We start from the raw sequence: 25,018 nt of genomic DNA, 5'->3' as shown, positions 1-25,018 counted from the left end.
TTACCAAAATGTCTAATTATTCAGCGGTGTGTAGCATTTAGAGGAGAATTTTTTATATGTGGAAAAGTTTCGTGAACAATTCAGATTCATTGTGGGGGATTGATTTTCAATCTCAATTTTTTAGATTATATTTAGTGTAATGTTAAAAGTCTAGTTGCAACGTATCATGAGTTTGTTTACATTGCTATATGTAGAAATGTCACAATTAAAGACATGTTTAGTGATTTTGCTAGCCGAATTAGATATAAAATGAGATTAAAATTTATGGAGAGTTTTCAAATAATAGAGTTATTTTTGGTAGAATGCAAACAAGTGTCCATATCTGAACAATACGTTATGCGTTGACAAGACATGGATAATTTTCATGTGAGATATTGCTACAATTTGTTCGCTAAAATGATTAAATATAATTTTTGTTAAGAGAAATTTTGAGTGTCGAAGATTTTATCCAAAATCTCGTTATTTGGATGGAGCTATTCACGATGGAATTTTTACGAATCATATGTGCATGAAAAAATGTTGTATTATGGTAAGTCGTATGTGTTACGAGGAGGTTGAATAAAAAATTTACTTATTATTGCATTGTCGTGGAATGACTAGTATCTGAAGTCTTTTGTGGAGTGTTATTGAGATTCATTAGGTGATGTTCAAGTTTTTGAGTAGTTACTGAGAAGTTTGGATTGATACGGTAATTTTGGCTGATATAATAGAGCCACATATTTGTATATTTGTGTTACAATTTTAAATATTATTTTTTTTGGATTATATAGTTAGAGAGAAATCGACAAATTTTTAATGATTGTGGTCGTCTGATGCGTATCATTCATAATTATAACGCTTTATGATATTTGTTTTGGAAAAATCTATGAATCCAGTCTATGGAGAATTAATCGTTCCTCTCAAAAACTTACGAAAGCTCGATAACTTATTGTTAAACATGGTTATTTATTATTATTATTATTATTATTTAATATCATGTTTTTTGTTGTGTATTAATGATTCTTATATTTTTATTTTTATGTTAATAAATATCTTTAAAATATTATATTATAATTTATATATATATATAGAAAGAGAAATTACAAAAACGCGTTGAACAGCACCAAAACATATAAATTCTAATCACACCAACCAAGACACATTCTTCCAAATTCTTTTGTATTTCGTACGTTATATATAATTAGGTCTTGTTTGATCTTGACTTCTTATTATTTGTAATTTGTTTTAGTAAAATGAATATCGTCATCCAATTATAATTATTATTTATTACATATTTTTTATTTTTTATTTTAAAAATGATCTACTAATTATTCAAATAACTAATAATGAATAAGTACAAGAAACAAATAATGGTAATAGTGGATTTAAATGTTAAATACATTGTTTTAATAGATAATATAAATAATTAGATTAAAATATAATTTTTGATGAGACAGAATATTTTATTAGAATAACAAGATAACTCATAAATAAGCTCTTACAATATTTATTAATTTTCAAATTTGTTCTTAGATGATTATTTCTTACATAAGTAATAAATAAGTACTTTATATAAACTATGAAACATTAATTTATAATAAACAATGTTTAAGCAATGATTTTAAACAGTATTTGTTTCATTCAAATTCTTATCTACATATTTATTTGTTTTATCACTTAACTTATATTTATAAATAAATAGCAAAAGTAATAGTATTTATTTTAAAGAAAGTAAGCAGAAATAGTATTTTATGGATAAGATTATAACATTGCCAAAGAATATAGAATCTCTCCAATAACTGTTAAACATAACAATACAAGTTGTCAAAAAGATTTGTATTATTGTACGAAAAAGGCACTTTAATTCGAAAATGTTATCATTTTTATTAGTACGGTAAATTTAGAAGTTATCGTTCTCAATTTTTAATGGGGTCGTGTTAACTTTATAAGAAAAAAAATCAATAAAACAAGAAAAATGTCATTAGTACTTAAATTGTAGGAATTCAACATTAATAGGACAATAATTAATAATGTTATTTGATTATGAATGTAACAATGAACAAACAATTAATAATACAACCTTCATACATTTAAATCACACTACAAATAAAAACAAATCCAGAAGCACTAATCTTCACATCTGATCTAGGAAAGCAAATTTCATGTTAACTATCGACAAATTAACGAAATGGCGTGGCGCGCCTAGTGAATATATTCACAACAATACAACAAAGTAACCGAAAATCCAATCTTAAGCCATGTCTCCTTTAACCACAACAGACTGAAAATCTACTCTCTTAATATCAACAAAGGTTGAATAATCTTCATGAAATGGCTGCTTCCATGGCTCACCATCCATTTGCAGATAACCCTTGTTCAGCTCCCCGCCTCCAAACTCAAATCTTATGGCTGCGGCCTATTTTGTATGAAAACATCGCGAATTCAACAATCATGTACCTAAAAAAAGTGAAAAGTAAGCTTATTTCTATGTCAAATACCTGAGCAATGTGTACAGCGCTGATAAGTTGTGTCATGACAAAGGAAGCATGCCATCCTTGTTTCAACCCGAAGATTTCAAGAAGACCATCGTCTGAACGAGGCTCGATGAAACCTCTCTGTAGAAAAAGAGTGATTGGTTTCGTAAAAATCCCATATTTCATTTCTTGTTTCATAATGTGACATACCTTTTCCATGTACTCTGGCTTTAAATAACCCCATGGATTTCTTCCACTTGCATAATTATTAAGATTTAATGCAACTATTGATCTCACACTGAAATAAAATATACAACTAATTCAATATCAATCGTACCAAAAGATAAATATATTCATATAATAATTTACCTAGAAGGGATCTCTATGTATTCCCATGTTGAGCAGTTGAGCTTCTTGATGAATATCTTTACGATGTTTCGTAGTCCCCTTAAGAAATTCGGCTAAAATGTGTAAGACAACCAATCGCATTGAAATGGTTCGACTGAAAAGAAGTTCAGACCTTAGATTTGGAGTGTTTGCGCATGGTGTGAAGAACCAGCCTTGTTTGCAACTGTAACCGGAGTAGATGACCTGGGAAAGGAAATAGAATTTCGATCAATTTCAGTCATGCAAGTTTTCATAATTAGAAGTTTGAAAGTGGGACACAAGAATACAAGTATCCCTCTATTCTTGATAGGTTAAGTCTTATCGAATCGACCTTGTTTGAGATAGGGCCTTGTGCTAGGTAAGGTTTTGTATTGCGCAAATGATGGAAGCCATAAGCAACTTGAGCATCCATTCCTGCCGGACACAAACCATAAACATACAAGTTAAGAAAAAACCAAGCAAAAGAATGACAAATTGATCATTCAAACTCAATTTGTATACCTATGCTGAAGTAATTGTAGAATACTCCTTCGTAGTGAGTCATTTTCTCGGGCAACAATGTATTGATTTCTGGTCCCTACATGAATAAACCCTAATTAGAAAGACAATTGAACAAACTTGTTGTACATACGTTGAAGAAGAACTAATTATATCTACCTGATCCAATGAATATTCGTCGACTGACTTAAGAGAATAAGGCGGATCCACAAGCTTCTCAACAGGCATTGAGATCGAAAGTTGCCAACTACACAAAAACAGCAGTCAAGATCTGTTTGGAAACACCTGTAGTTGCTTAAGCTGGAGTTAGATTTGAATGAGAAAACGTCCATAATTTCCTTGAAAACACTTTTTTGTGTCCTGAATACATATATTCATAAAGTTTGCATATATGAGAAACTTGCCTGTCCAAACGACAGACTTTGCCTGTGCAGGCATTGTCGAGAGTCTTCTTCACTACAGATTTCCAGTTAATAGGGATTGAACCGCCCTGGTTAAGACAAATTGAAAGAATGTTCAAGAAAACGATAGTATATAGATGTTAAAAACTTAAAACAGGTAGATAATTTGAAAAGTGCATTACCCAACTGAAAGTTCTTGAAAGGTCATTGCCTGTACCGAGTGGAATTATAGCTGTTGGAGGAACTGGCTCGCGTTTTTGCTTGTCAAGAACACCGAGACACCCCAAAACCCAACCTACTGTGCCATCACCTCCTGCAACCTGCAAATTACCAAAGTTTTTAAAATGTACAGGCATTTCTGCAAACAGTTTATAGGCATGAATCTTACCACAATTCTCAGCTTCTCACGAGTGATCTTCGCAGTAGAATCCCCAAGATTAGCCAACTTCTCTAGGCAACCCAATCCATACTGAACAAACTCATGAGGCTTCACAGAGTTAAGATCAAAAACCTGAAGATTTACAAATTAAGATCATTCATGAGTATTCAAAGGTTAAAATCAGCTTCATTTGCTGCCATTTCACTAAATATAAGTAAGATCCAGATTCAAACCCAAATTCCAAGTTTTGATTTTGCCATCTACATTAACCAATCAAATGGATACCCATTTGAGATAAGGGATAAAAGTAAGAACCTGTTCTTCACCCATCAATTCCTGAAGACGACTTTTCAACCTAGGACCATGCCGGCCACCGCTGTTGGAGTTAATGAAGACAACCAACGGAGATTCACAAGGTTGATTAGTTTCATCATCGTCGGCGCATGCGGAGGGTTGATGTTCTTCTCCAGGAGGAGATATGTTCTTCGACTCAACTGCTTGGCGTAAAGCGAGACGTAGATACAGAGGCATCGTGATTCTTCTTCGAAGTTCATCCTTTTGAATCTCAACTCCGGCGAGTGTGAATCCTTTAATTGAATCAATTATCGATGATCTTCCACTTGAACTATTTCCGTCTGTATTTTCTGAATCCATGGATACAAAGCTTCGGAAAACACAACAACGGTGACTTTTTCCGGCGGCAAGCTTATGGAATCAGTGAATTAACAAATATCAAATCTTCAAGTAGAAAGCAAAATAAAGAAGGAATTAATTACAGAAAGATAGAGAGAGAAAGAGTCAAGAATATGTTTGAAGGGGTGATTCTCTTATAAAAGAAAACGACGTTTACTGCCGGAGATGTGACCGGCTGCCGGAGAATATATTCTCCGGCGTTACAGTTTTCAGTTCAGACAATCCGACAAATGTAACTTTAATTACGAAACTGATGTTTTTTATTTAAAAAATAAAAAAAATTAGCCTATTTAAGAGTAATTTTTGAAATTAATTCTTAAAAAAAATATTTAAAAAGATAGGTAAAATTCATTTCACATACAAAAATTTTATTACTTAATTTTGAATTGATTGTATTAGAAATTCATTTATAGCATATATCAAAAGTAAATTAAACTTTAATAGCATATATGGTATGTAATTATTACGCAACAAAGTAATTATTTTATTTTCTCTTAATTAGGTGTTTGATTTAGACATTTAAACAAATTACTTTATGCATTTTAATTTTACATTATAATCTAAAGAAGGTCTTACATAGTCTAATTTTATTTAAAAAAAACATATAAATGTACATTAATAAAAATAAATTATAATTGATGATTTTGGAATGGGTCCATTTATAAAATCATCTCATCATTTAAGAAAATATATATTTAAATAGTTTTAAGTTTGTATTTTATTATATTATAATTAAAAATAATATTTATTTGTTAAAAATATGTGATAGATCCCAACAACATTTCATTTATAAAAAAAAAACAAATGAGTTGAATAAGAGTTGTTAGTATTAATGTTAAATATTTGGATATAAATTATAATTATAAAATGAGAATAAGTTTTTAATTTATGTATGAATTAAATTATATATTTAAACTCTCTAATATAAATATTTATATTCAAATGATCTTTTTGATATAAAATATTGAATGACAATTAACTGTCTATGTTTAAATCTAAACGCATAAAGTACTTATAATATTTTTTTAATGAATAAAATATTTACAAATTGACCTAATTATATTATAATCATTTCAAAATATGTAAAATGGATGGAATGGAGTTGTTGAATTGGTGCACAATTAAATAGGCCAAAATATATTTGATTGAGTTTAATTTTATTGGATTTGGAAAATTGTCAAATAAGGGAAGGCCACGTTTTTTTGAAGTCAAATAGTTTGTACCTCTAGAAAAATCATTTCTTTTTGTAGCCGCCAAACAGTTTATTATATTGTTCTCAACCGTCTAATTTGATACAAGCACTTAGTCTTAGTGACATAGTCAATAGGGGCAACAATTTTATGTTTGATAAATGCAATTAGACAAGAAAACAAAATCATTAAGGTCAGGAGATTCGGGTCAGGTGAATTTGTAACTGATTAATAAAGATATCAAGTAAACCTAAAATGATCCAAAATAAATCCCCAATTCGTTTACAATTTTCTTTTATTGGGTTTTGTGTTTTCATTTCCTACTCACTCACTCATTTTACTTTTATTTTTTTTAAACAGTATGATTTAACTTCATTTTGATCGATATCACTTTAATTTAAAATAAATATCTAAATTAATTGCATCAAGTTAAATCAGGTCGGATCAAATACAAATAAACAAGTCAGATTCATGTTAATATCGTCAAATCCGTTAACATGTCAATCTGAACCCGAATCTCCCTAATTTTATGTATAATCCACTTAATAATATCGAATTTAAATTTATTTAAAATTTTGATTTATTACCCTTAGTTAACAAACATAATTGTTTATTTAGGAATTAGGATGCCATGAATGAATCCAAAAAGAAAATACAAAATACTATAATCATATGCCTTGTTTTTATTAGCATGTGATTATTTCATTATTGTTTTATATTTATTTATTTATCCATACCTAACCAAATATATTTCTAAAAAGATTCCACAGCGATGCCATTATGGGTAGGTTTCACATGTACACGCAATGCCCTGGATACTATGTTTAAGGTTTTTCTTTTGTTTTAACTTTTAACCTTTACTATTATTTCACATATTTACTTTTATCATTTAATTTTAGATTTATTACCCGTTATCAAACCAAATATTGTTATTAATACAATCATTTCTAATTAACATGAGACCAATTAATACATTATCAAAGATACAAATAAATATGAAAGTTGTTCATAAAAAAAATAATAATAATCCTATTTTTTATTTTTTGGAAAAGGACTTTAATTCTTTCAAGATAAGAAGTGGACAATGGCAGCCCTTTTAGGAATGTATCCCAAAGTCTATGAAGGGATGTTATATTGAATTGTTTTTTTTTTAAATAATATTTTTGTAAATCAGGACTAGGGTAAAAAAAAGGAGTAAAACTTAAAAAATTACAATAATCACCCTGAGCAAAAGCAGGATCAAACTTGATCCAATTATTAGCAGTTGAATAAAACCCTAGAAAAAGAATACCACTTTACAATTATACAATTGTGGGTCTAGTTTATATTGTAAACTAAAATGGGTAAGTATATAACTTAAGAATCAATTGGACGGAAAGAGATCAAAAGGAACATTCCCCCCTTTTAACCACGAAACGATTTTCCAGTCAAAAAAGAAATAGAGTGATTTGTAGTAGCTAGCAATAAGGAATAAGGAAAACACGACTAGTGGAGATAACCAATGTGAGTAATATAATATCCACTCACTTGGTTCTGGTAATGACTCTGTGAGTAAGATCTATGAGTGCCCGCCTCGATCTCAACACATCTTCATCATCGCTCTCTGGAAGGGAATCTATTGCAGAAGAAGCAAGATCTGCATGCTTCTTCGCTAATTCTCTTGTTCTCTGAATTCCTTTACTCTTTCCAAGGTATTCAAGAGCCTGATTTGTCACACACAAAAACATAGTATGCCATATCCAATATTAGAAAGAAGCTCAACTTAATGAAATTACTCAATTTTCATCCACACGAGAAGGCGGAGATGAGGTATGAAAAAGAATCCAAATGTGTTGATTCAGAGTAGAATGTGAAAGCAGAGTCCAATCCAGATCAGATGTCATTCATGACTCATAGTTAGAAATGTAGATGACTAAGGCTAGATGGATACTATTGTACTGTATTCAACCGATGAAATTTATGATGTATATATTCTTTTGTTAATTTTCCCAGAAAGATTATATATTTCAAACACCATTCTGTTAGAAGGTGGATCCAAATGATAAGCGGTTTCTCATACAAATTCAGAAACTGAAACAAAATGGACAAGCAAGTAGAAGAGATAAAAGTTACAAGTCAAATACTTACAAGTTGAATATCAGCAGGATTTTCGAGTCCCCTGTCAACAACTTCACGCAGCTGGGGAAACTCTTCTATAGCAAATAGTACTGGAGCTGTCACAATTCCCTGTGAAATTAATTTGTCCATATAATAACATTAGAGATGGTAAGTTTAGGAATTATTACCATTATATGGGCTATATCATAATAATATTATAGTAGGAAAATTTTATATTTGTTATGTTTTGCAAAGTCACAATGATCTAAAAGCCTGTTTGGAAGCGGGTGATTTTTTTTTTTTTGTAAGAATCAGTTTACCTTGTTGATATATGTGAGTCACTTTGAATCAATTTTACATAATGTTAAAAAAATCCATATTTCAGAACAAGGACAATATCATCACTGTCCAAGATTAAACTATATAAGTTCTTACGTGATGAATGTCTGTCAAAGATCCTTTTCCAAGGGAAGTTGATGTTCCTGTGAAATCAAGAACGTCATCGATCAACTGAAACGCCAATCCCTGTGAACCAGAGAAACATTGAAACCCGTTGGTCTAGAGGGATAGGGAAGCAAAGCATATGACAATAACCATAGTCCATAAGTGAATCAAAATCAGTCCTCTATATGTTTTCTCTAAATTAAATTGAAGCTTTTCCAACGGAGGGAAAATAGTATAACCAATGAAATGAGATTAAAAGAGAATGCTGAATCAAGATAAACAACACGAAGATCATATAAATTTTGATCATCAGGCAAACAAAAAGGAGCCCTTATGTGTGACCAAATAGGAAGCTTGTTGCACTACCCATTTAAGCATCACTACAAAAGCCTAGAATAATATTCTTAACATTCCGCAAGAGAGTTGGAAACGAGTTTACCTGATCCTGCTAATCCTTAAGGCTATATTTGATTCGGGCGGACTTGGAACTAGACTCAAAATTGGGGGTCCAAATCCTTTGTTTGTTTGATGATTTAAAGCAAGGAATTAGAATGAAATTAGAATTTCAATGAAATTAAATGTGTATGATTTTTTAAGTTTCAATTTCATCCTTCTGACTTCCGAATAGCAATTATATGACTTCTCTAAACAATAGAATTGAATTGTTGTTCAATTCCAATTCTTATAAAATTGGAATTGTAATATAATTTCAATTATACACATCTAAACATAACCTAAGCTTTTTTATCATGTAGATCATCAGATCATGGCATATATGTAGGGGTGAGCATTGGGTGGTTTAATCCGAAATCCAATCCAATCCGATCCCTAAATACTAATTCGGATTGGATATTTCGGATTGGACTGAGATTGGATCGGATTGAGTTCGGATTGGATTAGGATTATCCAAATTTTCCAAACTATCTAAATAAAAATATATTTTTTAATTAATTTTTATTTTTATTTTTTTTATTATTATTTTTTTCAGATTCAAATTTAATAATAATAAAAAATTCAAATTTTTTTTAAAAAAAAAATTAAAAAAAAAATAAAAAAAAAAAAAATTGTTGACTAATTTCAAGTTGATATATATAAATATTTTTTTGTTTGGATCATCCAAACCATTTTCAATCCAATCCGTATCCGTATTAATTAGTAAAATGGTTTGGATTACGGATTGGATAAACTTAGTTTGGATTTAATACGGATCGGACAAAACGGATTGGTTTTACCCATTTGCTCACCCCTACATATATGACATGGTTTTTGAAATTACAGTTAAGAGCTGGGAAGGGCTCAGAGCCTCAGATGTTGGCTCAGTTGTCTGTGTTGTCAAAGCTACAATGATACAGCCAAGTTTGTCTCCAATTTTTCAAGTTATAATAAGATCATTGAAAACATTTTTGCCGGTGCAGGACAAGTGAAGCTTCCTAGGCAAGCAACAATACCCGCAAAAAATAGTAAAAATGAAAACACCAATACAATCTTAAAAGAGAGATGATACAAAATAGAGAAATTGTTCATCCATCCGAGTGCATGATAGAAGTAATTATAGCAAAGCACTACTTACCAGATTTTTACCATACTCAAAAGCCAAAGTGGAAACTTCTGCAGTTTGTCCAGCAAGAAGGGCAACTGCCTTGCAGCTGTTTGAAATAAGTGATGCAGTCTTATAGTATGTTTTTTGCAGATAATACTCCATGCTGCAATACAGGTAATATTGGTTCAGGATAACTCTCATAACCACATAACAGCAAAATGACATGAACATCAACTCTAGTTGTTGAATCAGAAGCCAGAGAATTGTATTATCACCCATGGAAAATGCATGAAGATTGGACTTTCAGCTTGTTTCTCTTAGCCAGCTTTTGTTCATTTCTATTCATCTTTTATATTAACCAGGTTTAACTTGAAACGGAAATTCTTTTTAATGGTTAACAGAAGACCTATTATGGAAACTTTTACCATTTTGCAACATGTTATGATGAGCCTTGAAGAAAGTTTTAATCTTCAATAGTGTTATTCTAAGTGGTTGTCATTTATTGCTTGACAAATTGTGAAAACTTTTCTTGTATATAAATTTTTTTTCTCTCTCTTTAACCTGATGGAAACTGCCAAGTATGAGTCTATGAGATGAACATCATCAATTTATTAGTTATGAGTTTTGCAGGGCAGGATATGGAAATGGGGAGGCTACAATTGAGTCAACCACAACCCTTGCTTACCTTGAATAAATTCTTATCCAACAAAGTTTGCATTTCAATCATCACAAGAGAAGTAAGATTTATAATCACAGAGCCATATACTGCATAAAATAAAATAAAAAGAGTTGAGCCATGTACCTACAACGTTGCTCAGATGTGGTTGTCATTTGCATGGTCTCACCGGTGACCAAATGCTCCACAACTGTCGCTAGTAAAGAGACAACCTACAAAAGGATATGCACAGTCGGAATAACAAATAAATCCATACTTTGTGCAACACTGAGATCAGACACTTTAGAAACTCTCTCCCTCTTAAAAACTCTCATCTGGCAGTTAACTGCTATAAAGCACAGGACACTGCCACCTAATCACATTTAATACAGAAAGGAAACACCTGATATGTAATCATCTCTCTTATGGTATTACAGTTTAGATTTTCTGATATAATAGAGGTGAGATTTCAGCATTTTGTATCACATGAAGGATGTGGAAAAGTTGCATTTTGCAAGGAGCACATGTTTGCAGGGTAAGAAGTGACAGAAAGATTTTTTAAGGTGAGAGCGAGAAAATTCATACGATACAAACAACAATTGCATGAACAATGATTCCTAGATTTAAAATAAATAAACATAAAATTTGATTTTAGGATAAAATTTTGCTTGTTAATAAAAAATACAATTAAAGCTCAACAACCGCTCCTTTGGGAGGCGTGGGAGATTCAGGAAAGGTGATTTTACCTCAGTGTTTTTCAAAGAAGCAAGTGCCACACATGCTCTTGACAGCAAGAAATCTCCAGCCAATACAGATAACTGCATTTCAATGAGTTAAGAAGCTAATTACGAATCAGACCAAATATGTTTACAAATAGATTTCTTATCAGAAAAGAAAATCATGATTCGATCTCCTCTTTTCTCAAATTGATAGATCAACTAATATATCTTCTTCAGTTACATACATCAATGACGTCACACTAAACATTGATTTTGGATTGAAGAGAAATAAGATAAGTTATTAGTTACACTGGAGGTGTGAGACATAGTATGAACAAATTTAACAGCTTTTACCGCTATTTTCTTCTAAAAGATACGTCATAACAGGTTTTTGTATAAAAGAAAAAATGAAACGAAGCCATTTCAAGATAGGGAAAAAAACTGACCTTGTTCCCCATTACAATGTTTAAGGATCCAATACCACGTCTTGTCTCAGCGTCATCCAATACATCATCATGCAAAAGACTTGCCACCTAAGACAAAATATTATACCTCAATTCCATAATCGTAACAATGCTTCCAGTATCAGAGAAAAATCTACCACATACTCTCCATACATTTCATTAATATTAGAAAACGGTGGCAGTAAGCTTCATACTGGACCAGTTCAAATAAAGAAAATAAGAACATAGAGATAATCAAATCTGCATCTAATAATATTTGTGGATCAAATACTTTCCAAAGATTGCAAATATCAAGAACATGCTGGGAAATGCTACACCCATCATAGAATTTCACCAGATTATAAATAATGCTTATAGAAAGAAGGTAACGAAAAATAGTTTTAAGAAAAACTAATTCTAGCTTACAGCTCCAATTTATCTAGAAAGGAAAAAATTTGAGTTTAAAAATTCATTTGGCATGCTTCCATATGAATCTCATTGGAGAATGGACTCTATACAAACAAATATGACATGGTTTCACTAAAATATGGATTCTCTTCTGTCTGGCAGCACTTCTTGCAAGTTCTCAAGCTCTGAACCTAATAAATTTCAAATTAATTAAAGGGAATAAAAAGCTCATAAGCCTAGGCTTGCAGGGAATTCATATAATCTAAAGCACAATCAAGAGAAAAATAATCCATGACAAATAAAAACTAACATGAATCATTTCCGTGATCTCAGCAATACGTTGTTGTCTCCCACGTAGTTCAGTTGATGTAGCATCACCAATTACATCAGAAGTTTGTTGAGGTATATGGATGTTCAAAGCTGTTGCCATCAACAACAGAACCTGTATGACGATAGTTGGTAATCTTCAGCACAAATAATAAACTTGTTGCAGACAGAAATCTGACTTGTCTAAAAGACCAGACTTGTTGATAATTAAAGAGATTGAGATACTCTCTCCCCCTGAATGGAATGTGACAAGATAACCATATAACCTAATGAAGAAATTGTTAATGATGCTTACATGAAAGTGTGAGTTGAAAATTATATTTTAAACAATGATATGTAAAACAGGAGAAAAAATTCCTTCATGAATGCAATTCAAGAAACATTACACAAAGCAATGGATGCTGAAGTCCTCACAAATAAAGCAACAAAATTCACCAAAACAAAAATAAGAAGAGAAAAAAGAAATATATATATATATATATATAGCTCATCACATGCATAACTAAACTAACAAAAAAGTCAACTCACCGTAGGTCTAAACCTCTTTCCTTCCACACCCATCTTGAAGAAATATTCAGCGGCCGAAGCAAGTTTTGGAACCTGAACAGACGCAATTAAAATAGAAACATCAAATATTTTTTTCAAACACAATATTTTCCCATTACTACACCAGAAAATAAGGGGTAAAAAATGTCAGAAAATATTAGAATGGTCTAGTTGAAAACTGAAGAAAATAGAATCATACCTCAGCAACTACCATAGATCGCAACCTATCTGCAAGGATAGACAGTTCATTCTCAACAAGCGAAAAAGGATCTAATTGCTCCTACATAACCAGAGCGAGAAACTGTCAGATTTCTCAGTATAAGAAGACAAAAGTAGTTGGGAGAACATGACAAAAATACTACTGGATTGAATATAGCTCAATATATAACGATGAAGGGATCATAATTAGTCAAATTTTTAAATCCAGATCCCTTATTTAAGATATTGAGCATACAAATTTCCACCAGAATTTCATAGTGCAATAAAAAGCATGAACTAAATTCAGGCCTTGTCTTATTGGTTTACCTAAACTAGTTTTAGTTCATTAAATCAAGAACTTGTTTGTCATGCCTGCCGCACTTGGTAAATGCTTTATTATCACAATGAAGACATAAATGGCCACAGGAATTAAATTTTCACCTACTTAAAATGGAAAGTAAGGAAAAAGGTTCAGGTGTAATCTTTCCAAGGACTTCTACAAAGGCACAAAGACGGCAAAAAAACTAGTGACTCATAAGAGGATTTTGAAAGTCTCGGTACGTATTTTTCTTGGTTCATATTAACTGCTTCCGACATTTAAAAGATAGGTAGAGATAAACTGCCAGTTAAGGCCACATTTTACTTGGTCCATTATTTTATTTTAATTCTCCTTCCACCTTCAGATCAACTAACAACAGCAACCCATGAACATAAAATTGATACCAGAATCCAATGAAGTTTCCTAGTCAGCAACTGGACTAGATGACTTCTGTGTTGGCCAACAAACCATGTCAAATCATGTTAGTTTCAACAGCTCCAAAGATGCAGGTATTTCAATCACACATTTATTAATCATGTCCCATTAATTAGACTATTAAAATCCTGGCTATATGGAATTCGAAATACTGGATGCATGTCTTAATTTACATACCTTCTAATGTAAATCAGGAAAAACAGAAATAGAATGCCATGTTCTAGATTTCTTAGCTCACTGTTATTTAGCACTTATGTTTAGGTAAACCAGAGGCCCTATGACGATGTTGTAGCAGGTACAGAGAGAAACTAAGTATGAGCAAATAAGGTTTAACGACAAAAAGGGAACACATTCAACGGATGGAATAGATTTCCAGTTATACTTAACCTCCTCTATAGAACTGCTCAAATGATGAATTCGGCGTCCAAAGCCATAGAAAGCACTCAAGCGCGAGGAGTACATTTCTGTATGACCCATATCCTACAATAGTGGAACAAATTAATGAAATAACCTTAGCAAGAGTTTACCATCAATCATATCTAAATAGTTCAACAGGATCCATGTATTGCATACAAACTAAACGAACTGAGTGATTATTTATCACATTAAGAAAAACAAAGATCCAGGAATAGCATACACAAGCTATGGATAAGTAAACACATTTCACATGCCAAATAATTATTTACTCATATTAAGGTAAACAAAATTACGAGAGAAGTACACATACATACATAGATAAACAGTCACATCTCACATGCCAAAGTTATTTAGAATAGAACTTGTTAAAAAGATGATGATACTATGCAAGGGAGGTTAAGGTTTCAAATGTCGAATTAAGTAGACAACCCTGTGATATAGTCTTTGCAATAATCATCTATCAATGGGTAAGTAATAGCCAAGAAAATGACAAAACAAACTGAAGAAAGAGAAGCAACTGTTTTAGTTCTTAAAAGCCTACGCTTCAATGAAACAGACAAATTCGTAAGACTTGGTTTTTGCTCAATATAAGGTATCTTCACAATAATTCTATTACAATAAGCTTTTCTCTTGTAGGGCATATGACCAATGTTATGGTGGATTTTAGTCACCACTAAAGTAATGCTTCCAGTTAATAATCCTGTAGACCATAGTGGGCAAAATGATACTACTAACAACTAAGCATAACCCATCACCAAAAGCAAGAAATAGGAACAGAAAAACAACAAATATATTTACTTGGCTACTTCTGATGTAATTTATTCATCGTCAGAACAATTGCGTAAAACACAAACAGGACTCTGATGAGTACCTTCAAAGCAGAGTTCTTAGAGGACGAGTAGTGATTGCAAGAAATCAATAGCTGGTCTTGCTTGGCTCCGCATGAGTTGGTCCATCGACACTGATTCAATCTTGTTCTTGAAATCCGAGCTAATCCCCTAAGTAACATCTCTTAATAGATGAGCTTAAGATGATTCGTTGGATCCTCTGTAATGTTAAAACAACGAAAGAATAGCTGCAGACAATTAGTACGAATAACAAAGTAGACCAATCACAAAACCCAGACAAAATCTGAAAGCTGATAACGAACCAGAGAACTGAAGGTCACGAAGATGAGAGACTCAATTAGCAGTTGAAATCAGACTCATTTAGGAAGAAGGAAGCGGAGGATGTTAAAAGTTGAGAAAGGAGAGAGCTTCCAAAGTTATGGTTGAATTGAATAGAAGACTATGGGCCGGCGACCGATCGATCTCGTAAAGCATTCGCCGTTGGCTGACATGCTACGTGGCTCATTTCTGGTTTGCTGATTATAAAATTTTAGACACCAAAACCCTAAATGCTAACAATAAAAATTAAATAATAAAAACAAACATCATATGCATGATTTACCTAAAACACATAAATGACATTTATTTATTATTTTTATCAATATTATTTTTTATTTTATTAGACTTATTTTTTATTTTTAAATAATTCATATATATTATAAATGATATATTATAAATGATAAGAATAGTTTAATCATATAAAGAAAAATCATGATATTAAAAAAAATTAGAATACATCAATGTTACCTAATATGTTATCGAGACCATAGGTCCTCGAAAAGAACGATGAACTTTCCGACCAGTTTTATTAGTTTTTCGGAATGAATCTCATAAAATGTCATAATAATAGTCATTACGAGTTATACGAATCGAACCACTGCAATCATTGAAGGTTCAACGATTATTTTCTCTCCAACTAGATATTCGATCAAAAAATAATTTGGATGGTAACTCAAATATGTAGGTATGTCATATTAACCACAATAATCTAAATTTTCTAACAACTACCAAAATACTTGGTCATCACTTAATAAATGTTATTAATACTTCACAAAGTACTCTAGATATTAGTCATTCCTCGACAATTCAAAAGTAAGTGAAATATTGATTTCATTTTTTCATGATACATATGTCAACGGTTGAGCATAATACAATATTTTTTATGCACATATCATGAATTTTACTGTGAATAATGTTTGATTAAAAGAAATATATCTTGGATGAAATTTTTGAATCTCAAAATTATCCTAACAAAAATTATATTAAATTATCTCAGCCAACAAATTATAACAATGTCCCACATTGAAATTATATATGTTTTACTAACGAATAATGTCATATTTAAACGGGAACACTTATTTACGTTCTACCAAAAATAAACTATATTACGAGAAAAAATTTCTATAATATTTAATCTTTTCTATATCTAATTCAGCTAGCGAATCACTAGACCGATGATTAAAATGGAAACAACGAAGTAAACTCATGTTATGTTTAGATTTTTGACACTACATTAATTATCGTCCCAAAAACTGATAAAAAATTTATCCCACAATTAGGGGTGAGCATTGAGTGGATTAATCCGAAATTCAATCCGATCCGAATTAGAAATACTAATTCGGATTGGATATTTCGGATTGGATTGAGATCGAATTGGATTGAGTTTGGATTGGATTAATTTCAGATTAGATTAGGATTATCCAAATTATCCAAACAATCTAAATATAAAATATATTTTTCTATAAATTTCAATTGAATATAATATATTTTTGACTTATTTTCCCATAACTTAGTCAAATTTTATTTTTTTTAATTATAATATTAAAATTTGAATAAAAATAATCAAAATTATGTAATTAAATAAGAAAATATTAAAGGAGATTAACTTAAATTTGAATAATCCAATTAATTCAAAATAATTTGAATTAAAATATATAATATAATTAATTCACTTTTTCATTTTTTATTAAATACAAATAAAATAAATGAATTAATTATAAAAAAATATTATTAAATAATTTTAAATTCACATTTAAAAAAAACTATAAAATAAAATATATAATATATTAGTTTGGATTGTCTCATATTCAATCCAATCCATATCCGATCCGTATTAATTAATAAAATTGTTTGGATTACAAATTGGATTAATTTAATTTGGATTTAATTCGGATCGAACAAAACGGATCAATTTTACTCGTTTGTTCACCCCTACCCACAATGAATCTGGATTGATCGGAAAAAAAAAATCACATAGAATAAATTCTCCTCAAAATACTACATCCCGCTCGATAATTAGACATTTTGGTGAATGAACCAAACTAGTCATTATCATATTTACATATAATCATCGATGCTCGAAGACTATTATGTTATATTGCAAATCTAAAGAATTTATTCAGTGTCTCTCGGAGTTATAATCTTCCTATTAATGATTGTGATTCAATAATATAGTCTTATTAAAGGATACATTGTCTCGAATATTCAGATTTCCTTAATCTTCAGAACATTTAATCTGATCATAATTAATTAGATGATAAAACGATGAATTATAATATTTTTATAAAATTTACACATTATTCTCTCAATTTTCATGACCACACTTTTGGGGAGAATAAATAAATATATCATATATGTGAAAATATATGACAATGCACTCTTAATGAGAAATAGCCGAACTCCTTTCAAGATTATTTTGTTTTTTCATTTAAATAATTTACATTTCATTTTAGTGATAATCGGGTCTAAAAAAACCTTAGATCGTAATTTAACAGTCAACGACATACCATAATATGTTGATGGTTGACAGAATATCATTAATTCTAAACCCCAAAATATTTGTCAACATCATTCTTCTCATATTTAAAACCAAAATTGAAAAAAAAATCTAACTTATTAAGATTAACTTTAAAAAATTCAAATCGTTATGAAATATTAGTTGGATTAATATATGATTAGTGTTGTTATTTCATATACAAGGATCAAATTTTGCGATTTTGACTTTATAAGAAAAACATCCTAATGGTAGTGGAGATTGTGTTACCCTATAAATAATAAATTTCTATAAAAACAATTATTTTATCACTACAATTTTTCTTTTTTAGAAAACGATATAATGTTATTAAATAAAAAAAATAACTCGAAAAATGTAAAAGATTACAAGAATTCAGGATTTAACAAATCTTTGCCACAAATATTTGAACCAAGAAGATGAAAATAGAAAAACAACCCGAATGAAAACAAAAGTGAAAGACACAAACAACGAAGCTTAAATCGCCTTGAAATCGGAAGTAAGTGTGACTTTCTCATATGCAATGCTCCATCTTTTACAAATCAGCCGATTTTTTTCACAAATTAGAATTCGCCTCCAGGTTCAAATGAGTGGGTTTCCATCAAAGATAATTTAATTCCAAACAAACTTTATATCATTTCGAACCCTTAAAAATGCTCTTGCGTTCCTCTCCATCCAAATATGATAAACAATGTTTACAAATAAACACTTGAAAACATTTGAATTAAAGTCATTACTCTTTGTCTTGACTCTTGATAATTATCATTTCCTTGATACCCATCTATTTTTTTGGGAAGCTAATGAAACTCATTGATGTGGAGAATTTACCCTAAAATAATGAAGCAAATGGGCAATACCCAAAGAGATGATCAACGTACTCCTCATTTCCCATACAAATAAGACAGGTAGAATCCGGAATATTCATATATTTATTAATTCGACCGCAGGTGTTAAGTTTTTCACGAACGTCAATCACAAAATGAATTTGTGTTTAGTAACAACTTTTGTGGAACACACTAAATGGGAACCAAGAACCACCTCCCACCGTCGTCCGCGTACAATATCTCATACAAATTTGGATTAAAAAGAAGTGAATTTGTTTATATTTGATATTAAAAATGGGATTAAATAATATAAATTTATTTTTGATAAATTTTACATCATGTTATTTTTTTATTAATTTTTTATTTTGTAATAAGTGAAAATTTTGTGATTCCAAATTATTTGAAATAGATTATTTCTGCCTAGTTTGATACTTATATTTTTGCTTCTCTTAGACCAGCCGCACAGCAGGGTGTCATTTGGGTGTCAAAAGAGGAGGGTGGGAGGCAGCAGGGGGCAAAAGTGGGTGTCAAATTTTGGGTGTCAAAATTTGACATTTGTTTGGCCCAATGAGAGGCTGCCATGTGGCAGGATAATATCTACCTTTTGATTTTAGTTTTCTTATTTTAAAAATACATTTTAATAATAATTGATCAATAAAAAAAAAAATTATATCAATATTTTTTATTTTTCACGATCTATAAATAGAGACTTGGTTTGTGTCATTTGGACACCAAAAAATTTTAAAAATTTTCTACCATATTATCATCCTTGTTTGTATCACCTTTCTTTTGAAATCTTCAAACTCTTTCATGGATCCTTCACAAAACTACAACTTCTTTCATGAATACCGGAATCCATCCTAATATTCCACAACAATATATGATGCCACCCAACTTTGGCATGCAATACCCGTATAACCATCATTATATGCCTTATGGCTATCCACCTATCTCTGGAAATAACTTTCATGTCGCTCATACCAACTATCCAAACAGTGAACAACCAAATAATTTAAACACACAACGTTTCAGTAGTGGTTCAACTGATATTTCCGAATTTTCTACACAAATATCTCTAGGGGATGTTGATGGGAATACACAAACCACTTTTCTTGCTCCAACCCAACAATCAACCCGAAAATCATACGATCCTTGGAGCACGGAGGACATGTTTAAAAAAAGTAATTTAAATGATGTGCAAGTGAGAAAGTGAAAAAATAATTTTAATACTTTGAATAACACGCTGCTGTATGACATGTTAAAAAGTGAGTATTAAAAGAGGTGTTAAGCTGACGTGGCAGGGTGTTAAATGAAAAAATTTGACAAATTATTTGAAAACATAATTGATTTAGGCTTCTTCTTGGAAATGATACATGTTTTCAAATAAACCCACGAAGTTTGGTGATAAATAGTTAAAATCCAGATCTTGCTGCTGCTTTCTTCTTCCTCCCCTGGGTTTTGATACTAAACCCATTACAAATTAACATCAGCAGATCTGAATTCCTTGCTAAACCGTGAAGGAAATCGTCAACGGCAGTGAGTTCAATCTTCTCTCTCTCTATGTTGCATGTCGCATTCAATAGTCTAGCGAATCCAAACGAATCATACCCCACACTATAATTAGATATTTTGAACATGATGTTGAGGCTTAGAGAGACAGAAAGAGTAGGTAAGATAAGGTCAATTACTCAAGCAAATTATGCGCAGAGTAAACTGATCTACGTAGCATTTGATTTCATTGTGTTATCAGTCTGTCAGTTCAATGTTAGTATGGAAGATGTGTGAAGTTGCTCAAAAGGGGATTTCCCTATTCTGTTTGCTGATTTTCTTCTTAGTTATGGAAGTTCTTCACCCTGTTTCTGTGCTTGGGAGCAATCTCAGCTCAGATAATAAAAGTCCTGGAGTTGAATAGTATGAAGCAATTCTAACCAAATTGATTACAATTTACATGGTTTCTGATTCCAATATAACTCACATACAACTCAAACCCAAAACCCCAAATTGCCCATTGGCATGTGGTCAAGTCTAATTGATGACATCTATTTGCAGTACAGTTAGTTTGAGTGAAGATCAGCAAGTTAAGAAGAACATAGGCATGGAAGGGATTCTGAGGGAGGAGTTCTTATTTCCTGCAAATTCAGCCCCTTTCAAGAGTTGTCATGCTTCAACAATTGTGGAGGTACACTTACCATTACCTATCAGCCTCTCATCATCAATGGGCCTAAATGGAAACACCTATTTTCTTTCTGAATTTGGATTCAGATGATAATCCACTAATCTAACCAAATTGGGTCAATATGTAAATATCCAGGGATTCTTTCAAAGTTATATGCTTCTTGTTATTGAGATTTAGAACTAATGCTTATCAAATCAAAATGTGTATATATGATTCATTACAACCCATTGTAAATGATTCAAAATGTCCATCATGTTCTAGCAACTTATGCATGTTTCTTTTGGGTGTTCTATGAAGGTAGGGAAAAACCATTTCTTGGCAGCTTATTTTGGTGGTACGAATGAGGGAGCACCTGACGTGAAGATCTGGATACAAACATACAAGGTTAACACAATTGGGGATACTTCAAATATAACTTATATGATATATTGATATCTAAACTTGTAGAAGTTGGAAACTGTTGTAGGACGGTCAGTGGTTTGATCCTCTTGCTGTCGATGAAGAACTGAATGTCCCAATGTGGAATCCTGTTTTATTCATGCTTCCATCAAAAGAAGTGCTTTTATTTTATAAAATTGGGCAGGAGGTTCAGAAGTAAGTTCATTCTTCTTTGTGTCTTTTTAGTTCTTAAAATAATTGGCAAATTTGTTTGTTTGATCTTCTTTCATGGATGAAAATAATAAGTTCAGATGGAGTGGGTGCATGAAGAGGTCATATGACAAAGGTTTAACTTGGACAGAAAGAGAACAACTTCCTCCTGGCATACTCGGACCAATAAAGAACAAGGTTTGATCGGTTTCTCTTGATAAATTTTTCATTTTTGGGCAAATTGCAAACCATTTTATTAATATTATGAGTCTTTTGCAAAGAAAGTGAAAACACGAAACAATCAAAATGTACCATTTTCAACAACACTATTTAAAACAATTATCTTTTCACATGGGGATTGATCTCTTCATGACTTCTTCACTTCTTATCCCTCATTCAAGACATAGGAGCCAACTGTAGAATGTTTCTTGATCATTTTCGGTTACTTACAAATTTATTTTATTTGAACACAATCAGCCTATCTTGCTCGAAGATGGAAGATTGCTATGTGGATCATCGGTTGAGAGTTGGAATTCTTGGGGAGCATGGGTAGAGGTAACATGCCTAAAAATCTCACACTTTGCATTTAAGGCCTTGTTTAATCTCAAATAACCCAATATTTGAACGTGCGCACCAAACAATGTTATTTTCAAATAACCCAATATTTGAATGTGCGCACCAAACAATGTTATTTTCAAATAACCCAAGATCAAACGAGGCCTAAATAATTTGTGCAATTTGCTGAATCCTGTTACCTGCGTGTTGTTTTTATCTTAGATGACAAAAGATTCTGGTAAGACTTGGAGAAAGTATGGACCAATTTACATTGAAAATAATCCTCTAAGTGTAATCCAACCAGTTCCTTACATAACCGCAAATGGAACTTTCCGATTACTTCTGAGGTCCTTCACCGGAATAGATAGAGTTTGCTTGTCAGAATCCAACGACTGCGGTTTGAGCTGGAGTTACGCCAAACCAACTGAATTGCCAAATCCAAATTCAGGTATTAGCTAGTTTTGAACAAACACTATCGATTGAATGATATGAGTTATCATTTATCAATGACTTGTTTCCATAATATATAGGAATTGATGGAGTAAAGCTTCGAAATGGATGTCTCTTACTCGCGTACAATACGATCTCGAGAGCCATACTAAAGGTTGCAGTTTCAAAGGACGACGGAGATTCCTGGTCTGAGCTGTTAACACTGGAGGAGACACCAGACATGGAGTTCTCTTATCCAGCTGTTATTCAAGACAGCGATGACTTAGTTCATATTACTTACACTTATAACAGGACACAAGTTAAGGTACGTAATTTGAAATTGATTAGATTCTTGTTATTGATTCTGAAAAAAGCTAACATGGGTTTTCTTTCTTGATCTTCATTCTTATAGCATGTCGTATTGAAACCTTTTTGACGAGAAGAGAAATGGGAACCTTTGAAGATGACAAATGATGGCTAATATTATTGCATTCAACTACATATTTGTTAAGTATTTACTGTTACATGGAAATTACAATGTCTGATTCTAGAAAAGATTCATTTTTTAATCATCTGGGGTCAACAAGTTCAACCGGAGTCGACAAATCGGGCAATTAGATACTCTTGTCAGCCATTTCTCAACGCAGTTAGAATGAAAAGTGTGGTTACAGTTTGGAAGCTTCCGAATTCTCTCTCCGCTATGGAAACCATCCAAGCAAATTGCGCAATCCTTAGTAGTAGTAGTGGTGTCGGATTCTGAATATTCAAAACAGGGGAGGAGCCTCATTAGCTCCTCCGCCGTATAATCTGAGTCAAAACTTGATGATGATGATGATGATGAAGAAGAAGAGCGGCGGGGACGACGGGAGTGTGAGGGAGCTCCGGCGGCGATGAAGTGAAAGAGAGCAGCTGTGGCGATGCCTAATATAAGGAAGAAAAGGGAGATAATGAAAGCTAGGACAATACCCTTGAGTATGACCCAGAATGGGTTAACATGTTTTGGAGACGGCGGCGGTGGCTCCATGTGTTGGCCGGCGACGGCGGCGAGAGAGGACGTTGATGGTTCTTGAGGGATTGAATCAAGTTCATCGCCGGAGCATTCATGGAGGTCGATTTCGTTATGATCGGTTTGCATAGTTGCATTTGTTTGAAGAAAAGGATGAAGATTGAAAAGTGAGTAATCGGCTAGATTGATTCTGATTTGGTTAAACGTATATAAATAATAATTCTAGCTAGAGAGAGAGAAAGAAAGAAAAAGTTATTTCCTACCGTTATAGGTTTTAACGGTTTGATTTATCACAATCAATTACATATTTTTTAAAAACAATGAGCCGAAAATTGTTTTAATGCCCTGATTTATAATTAGTATTTAAAACGTTTCAAATTTGAATTCTACTAGGTTAAAAGTTTATTAAAAAAAAATATATATTATTTTTTATTTATTAATTTTCACATTTTTTATATAAAATGAAAACAAACTTAATTTGAAGTTTTCAAATATGAAACTTATTATTTAATTTTATTTTTTATGAAAAATTATGTAAAATAATTTTATTTATTATACAAATATATATATATTTATAAAATATAAATAATGAATATACTGTTCATACTACTTTAGTCCTATTTTCTGATGAAACAACTTTGGGGAATATTATAATTTACATCTTACTGGTTCTTTGACGGAGATTATTTGATTTTTTTTATTGGTAAAATGAATTAGCATGAGTCAGAGTTACACATTGAATAATTTGAAAAGCCTATTTAAAAATTCTTTATTAAATGTTAAATGAGATAATATTTCTATATAATTTAACTTGTGACATTTATTCCTATGTTTGAATATTTTAAACTTGTTAACATTAAAAATCCGATATAGAGAAATTTGACGAAATGATCCTAATAATTGCTATATTTGCACTTATTTTTAAATTGATCTGGTAACCACTTTATTTTTTTGAACGAAAATACTCTTTTCACGTACGAAGGGATTTTACATTTCGCGAAATGGATTAAAGTTTTGTATAAGTACTTAATTTTTTCATTTCCTTTCTCTCTCTTCTTTCTCTACTCTTGTTCACTTTTTAAGGGCGACGGCGAAACACATCAATGATAAGAAAACTCTAACCCTAAATCGATTTATGTTCATCATACATATTTATGTTCTTATTTCTATGATCTTCATTTCAAACCTTAACCCTAACCCTAAATCGATTTAT

General features: G+C 31.5%; 4 protein-coding genes across 7 annotated transcripts; 1 reads left to right on the top strand and 3 right to left on the bottom strand.

Moving 5' to 3' along the window:
- Nucleotides 1-2,035: 2,035 nt before the first annotated feature.
- On the bottom strand, nt 2,036-5,019 carry LOC124934043 (diacylglycerol kinase 7-like). Its single transcript, XM_047474505.1, has 12 exons — nt 4,434-5,019; nt 4,128-4,250; nt 3,922-4,059; nt 3,743-3,828; nt 3,498-3,585; nt 3,342-3,417; nt 3,172-3,254; nt 2,974-3,044; nt 2,823-2,900; nt 2,664-2,751; nt 2,478-2,594; nt 2,036-2,395 (listed from the first exon to the last, which is right to left on the bottom strand). The coding sequence occupies exons 1-12, from the start codon at nt 4,770-4,772 to the stop codon at nt 2,231-2,233; spliced, it is 1,452 nt and encodes a 483-aa protein (XP_047330461.1). The 5' UTR covers nt 4,773-5,019; the 3' UTR covers nt 2,036-2,230.
- Nucleotides 5,020-7,196: 2,177 nt separating this feature from the next.
- LOC124933679 (solanesyl diphosphate synthase 3, chloroplastic/mitochondrial-like) lies at nt 7,197-15,930 on the bottom strand. 2 transcript variants are annotated; one of them, XM_047474118.1, is made up of 13 exons: nt 15,700-15,930; nt 15,421-15,596; nt 14,520-14,612; nt 13,380-13,460; nt 13,163-13,234; nt 12,618-12,749; nt 11,903-11,989; nt 11,484-11,555; nt 10,885-10,970; nt 10,113-10,245; nt 8,534-8,623; nt 8,129-8,227; nt 7,197-7,704 (listed from the first exon to the last, which is right to left on the bottom strand). In XM_047474118.1, the coding sequence occupies exons 2-13, from the start codon at nt 15,556-15,558 to the stop codon at nt 7,525-7,527; spliced, it is 1,263 nt and encodes a 420-aa protein (XP_047330074.1). In that variant the 5' UTR covers nt 15,559-15,596; nt 15,700-15,930; the 3' UTR covers nt 7,197-7,524. The 2 variants fall into 2 exon arrangements, with proteins under 2 accessions (XP_047330074.1, XP_047330075.1); XM_047474119.1 differs by having other exon boundaries at nt 15,421-15,930.
- A 4,513-nt stretch (nt 15,931-20,443) lies between these two features.
- LOC124933680 lies at nt 20,444-23,372 on the top strand. Of its 3 annotated transcripts, none has more exons than XM_047474121.1 (9): nt 20,444-20,587; nt 21,101-21,230; nt 21,525-21,611; nt 21,694-21,821; nt 21,917-22,013; nt 22,293-22,370; nt 22,593-22,818; nt 22,901-23,124; nt 23,212-23,372. In XM_047474121.1, exons 2-9 carry the CDS (start codon nt 21,147-21,149, stop codon nt 23,233-23,235), a joined length of 948 nt encoding a protein of 315 aa, XP_047330077.1. In that variant the 5' UTR covers nt 20,444-20,587; nt 21,101-21,146; the 3' UTR covers nt 23,236-23,372. The 3 variants fall into 3 exon arrangements, with proteins under 3 accessions (XP_047330077.1, XP_047330076.1, XP_047330078.1); XM_047474120.1 differs by lacking the exon at nt 20,444-20,587 and adding an exon at nt 20,731-20,962; XM_047474122.1 differs by lacking the exon at nt 20,444-20,587 and adding an exon at nt 20,733-20,962 and having other exon boundaries at nt 21,106-21,230.
- Nucleotides 23,365-23,985, bottom strand: LOC124933681 (RING-H2 finger protein ATL56-like). The gene has a single exon (XM_047474123.1). The coding sequence runs from the start codon at nt 23,932-23,934 to the stop codon at nt 23,365-23,367; it is 570 nt and encodes a 189-aa protein (XP_047330079.1). The 5' UTR covers nt 23,935-23,985.
- Between the last annotated feature and the right edge of the window lie 1,033 nt (nt 23,986-25,018).

This window comes from Impatiens glandulifera, chromosome 4 (assembly GCF_907164915.1).
Source record: "Impatiens glandulifera chromosome 4, dImpGla2.1, whole genome shotgun sequence".
Taxonomy (NCBI): Eukaryota; Viridiplantae; Streptophyta; class Magnoliopsida; order Ericales; family Balsaminaceae; genus Impatiens; species Impatiens glandulifera.
This window is presented reverse-complemented; position numbering and strand designations above follow the sequence as displayed.

Excerpts from the sequence above, each read along its gene's own strand:
- LOC124933680 (XM_047474120.1), top strand. The coding sequence starts at position 20,814 with ATGTTAGTATGGAAGATGTGTGAAGTTGCTCAAAAGGGGATTTCCCTA. Across the intron at positions 21,231-21,524 it reads ATGCTTCAACAATTGTGGAG|GTAGGGAAAAACCATTTCTT; the intron begins GTACACTTACCA and ends TGTTCTATGAAG. Across the intron at positions 21,612-21,693 it reads TCTGGATACAAACATACAAG|GACGGTCAGTGGTTTGATCC; the intron begins GTTAACACAATT and ends AAACTGTTGTAG.
- LOC124934043 (XM_047474505.1), bottom strand. The coding sequence starts at position 4,772 with ATGGATTCAGAAAATACAGACGGAAATAGTTCAAGTGGAAGATCATCG. Across the intron at positions 4,251-4,433 it reads AATTGATGGGTGAAGAACAG|GTTTTTGATCTTAACTCTGT; the intron begins GTTCTTACTTTT and ends GTAAATCTTCAG. Across the intron at positions 2,595-2,663 it reads AGCCAGAGTACATGGAAAAG|AGAGGTTTCATCGAGCCTCG; the intron begins GTATGTCACATT and ends CTTTTTCTACAG.
- LOC124933681 (XM_047474123.1), bottom strand. The coding sequence starts at position 23,934 with ATGCAAACCGATCATAACGAAATCGACCTCCATGAATGCTCCGGCGAT.
- LOC124933679 (XM_047474119.1), bottom strand. The coding sequence starts at position 15,558 with ATGTTACTTAGGGGATTAGCTCGGATTTCAAGAACAAGATTGAATCAG. Across the intron at positions 14,613-15,420 it reads CTAAGAACTCTGCTTTGAAG|GATATGGGTCATACAGAAAT; the intron begins GTACTCATCAGA and ends CCACTATTGTAG. Across the intron at positions 8,624-10,112 it reads TTGAGTATGGTAAAAATCTG|GGATTGGCGTTTCAGTTGAT; the intron begins GTAAGTAGTGCT and ends TCTGGTTCACAG.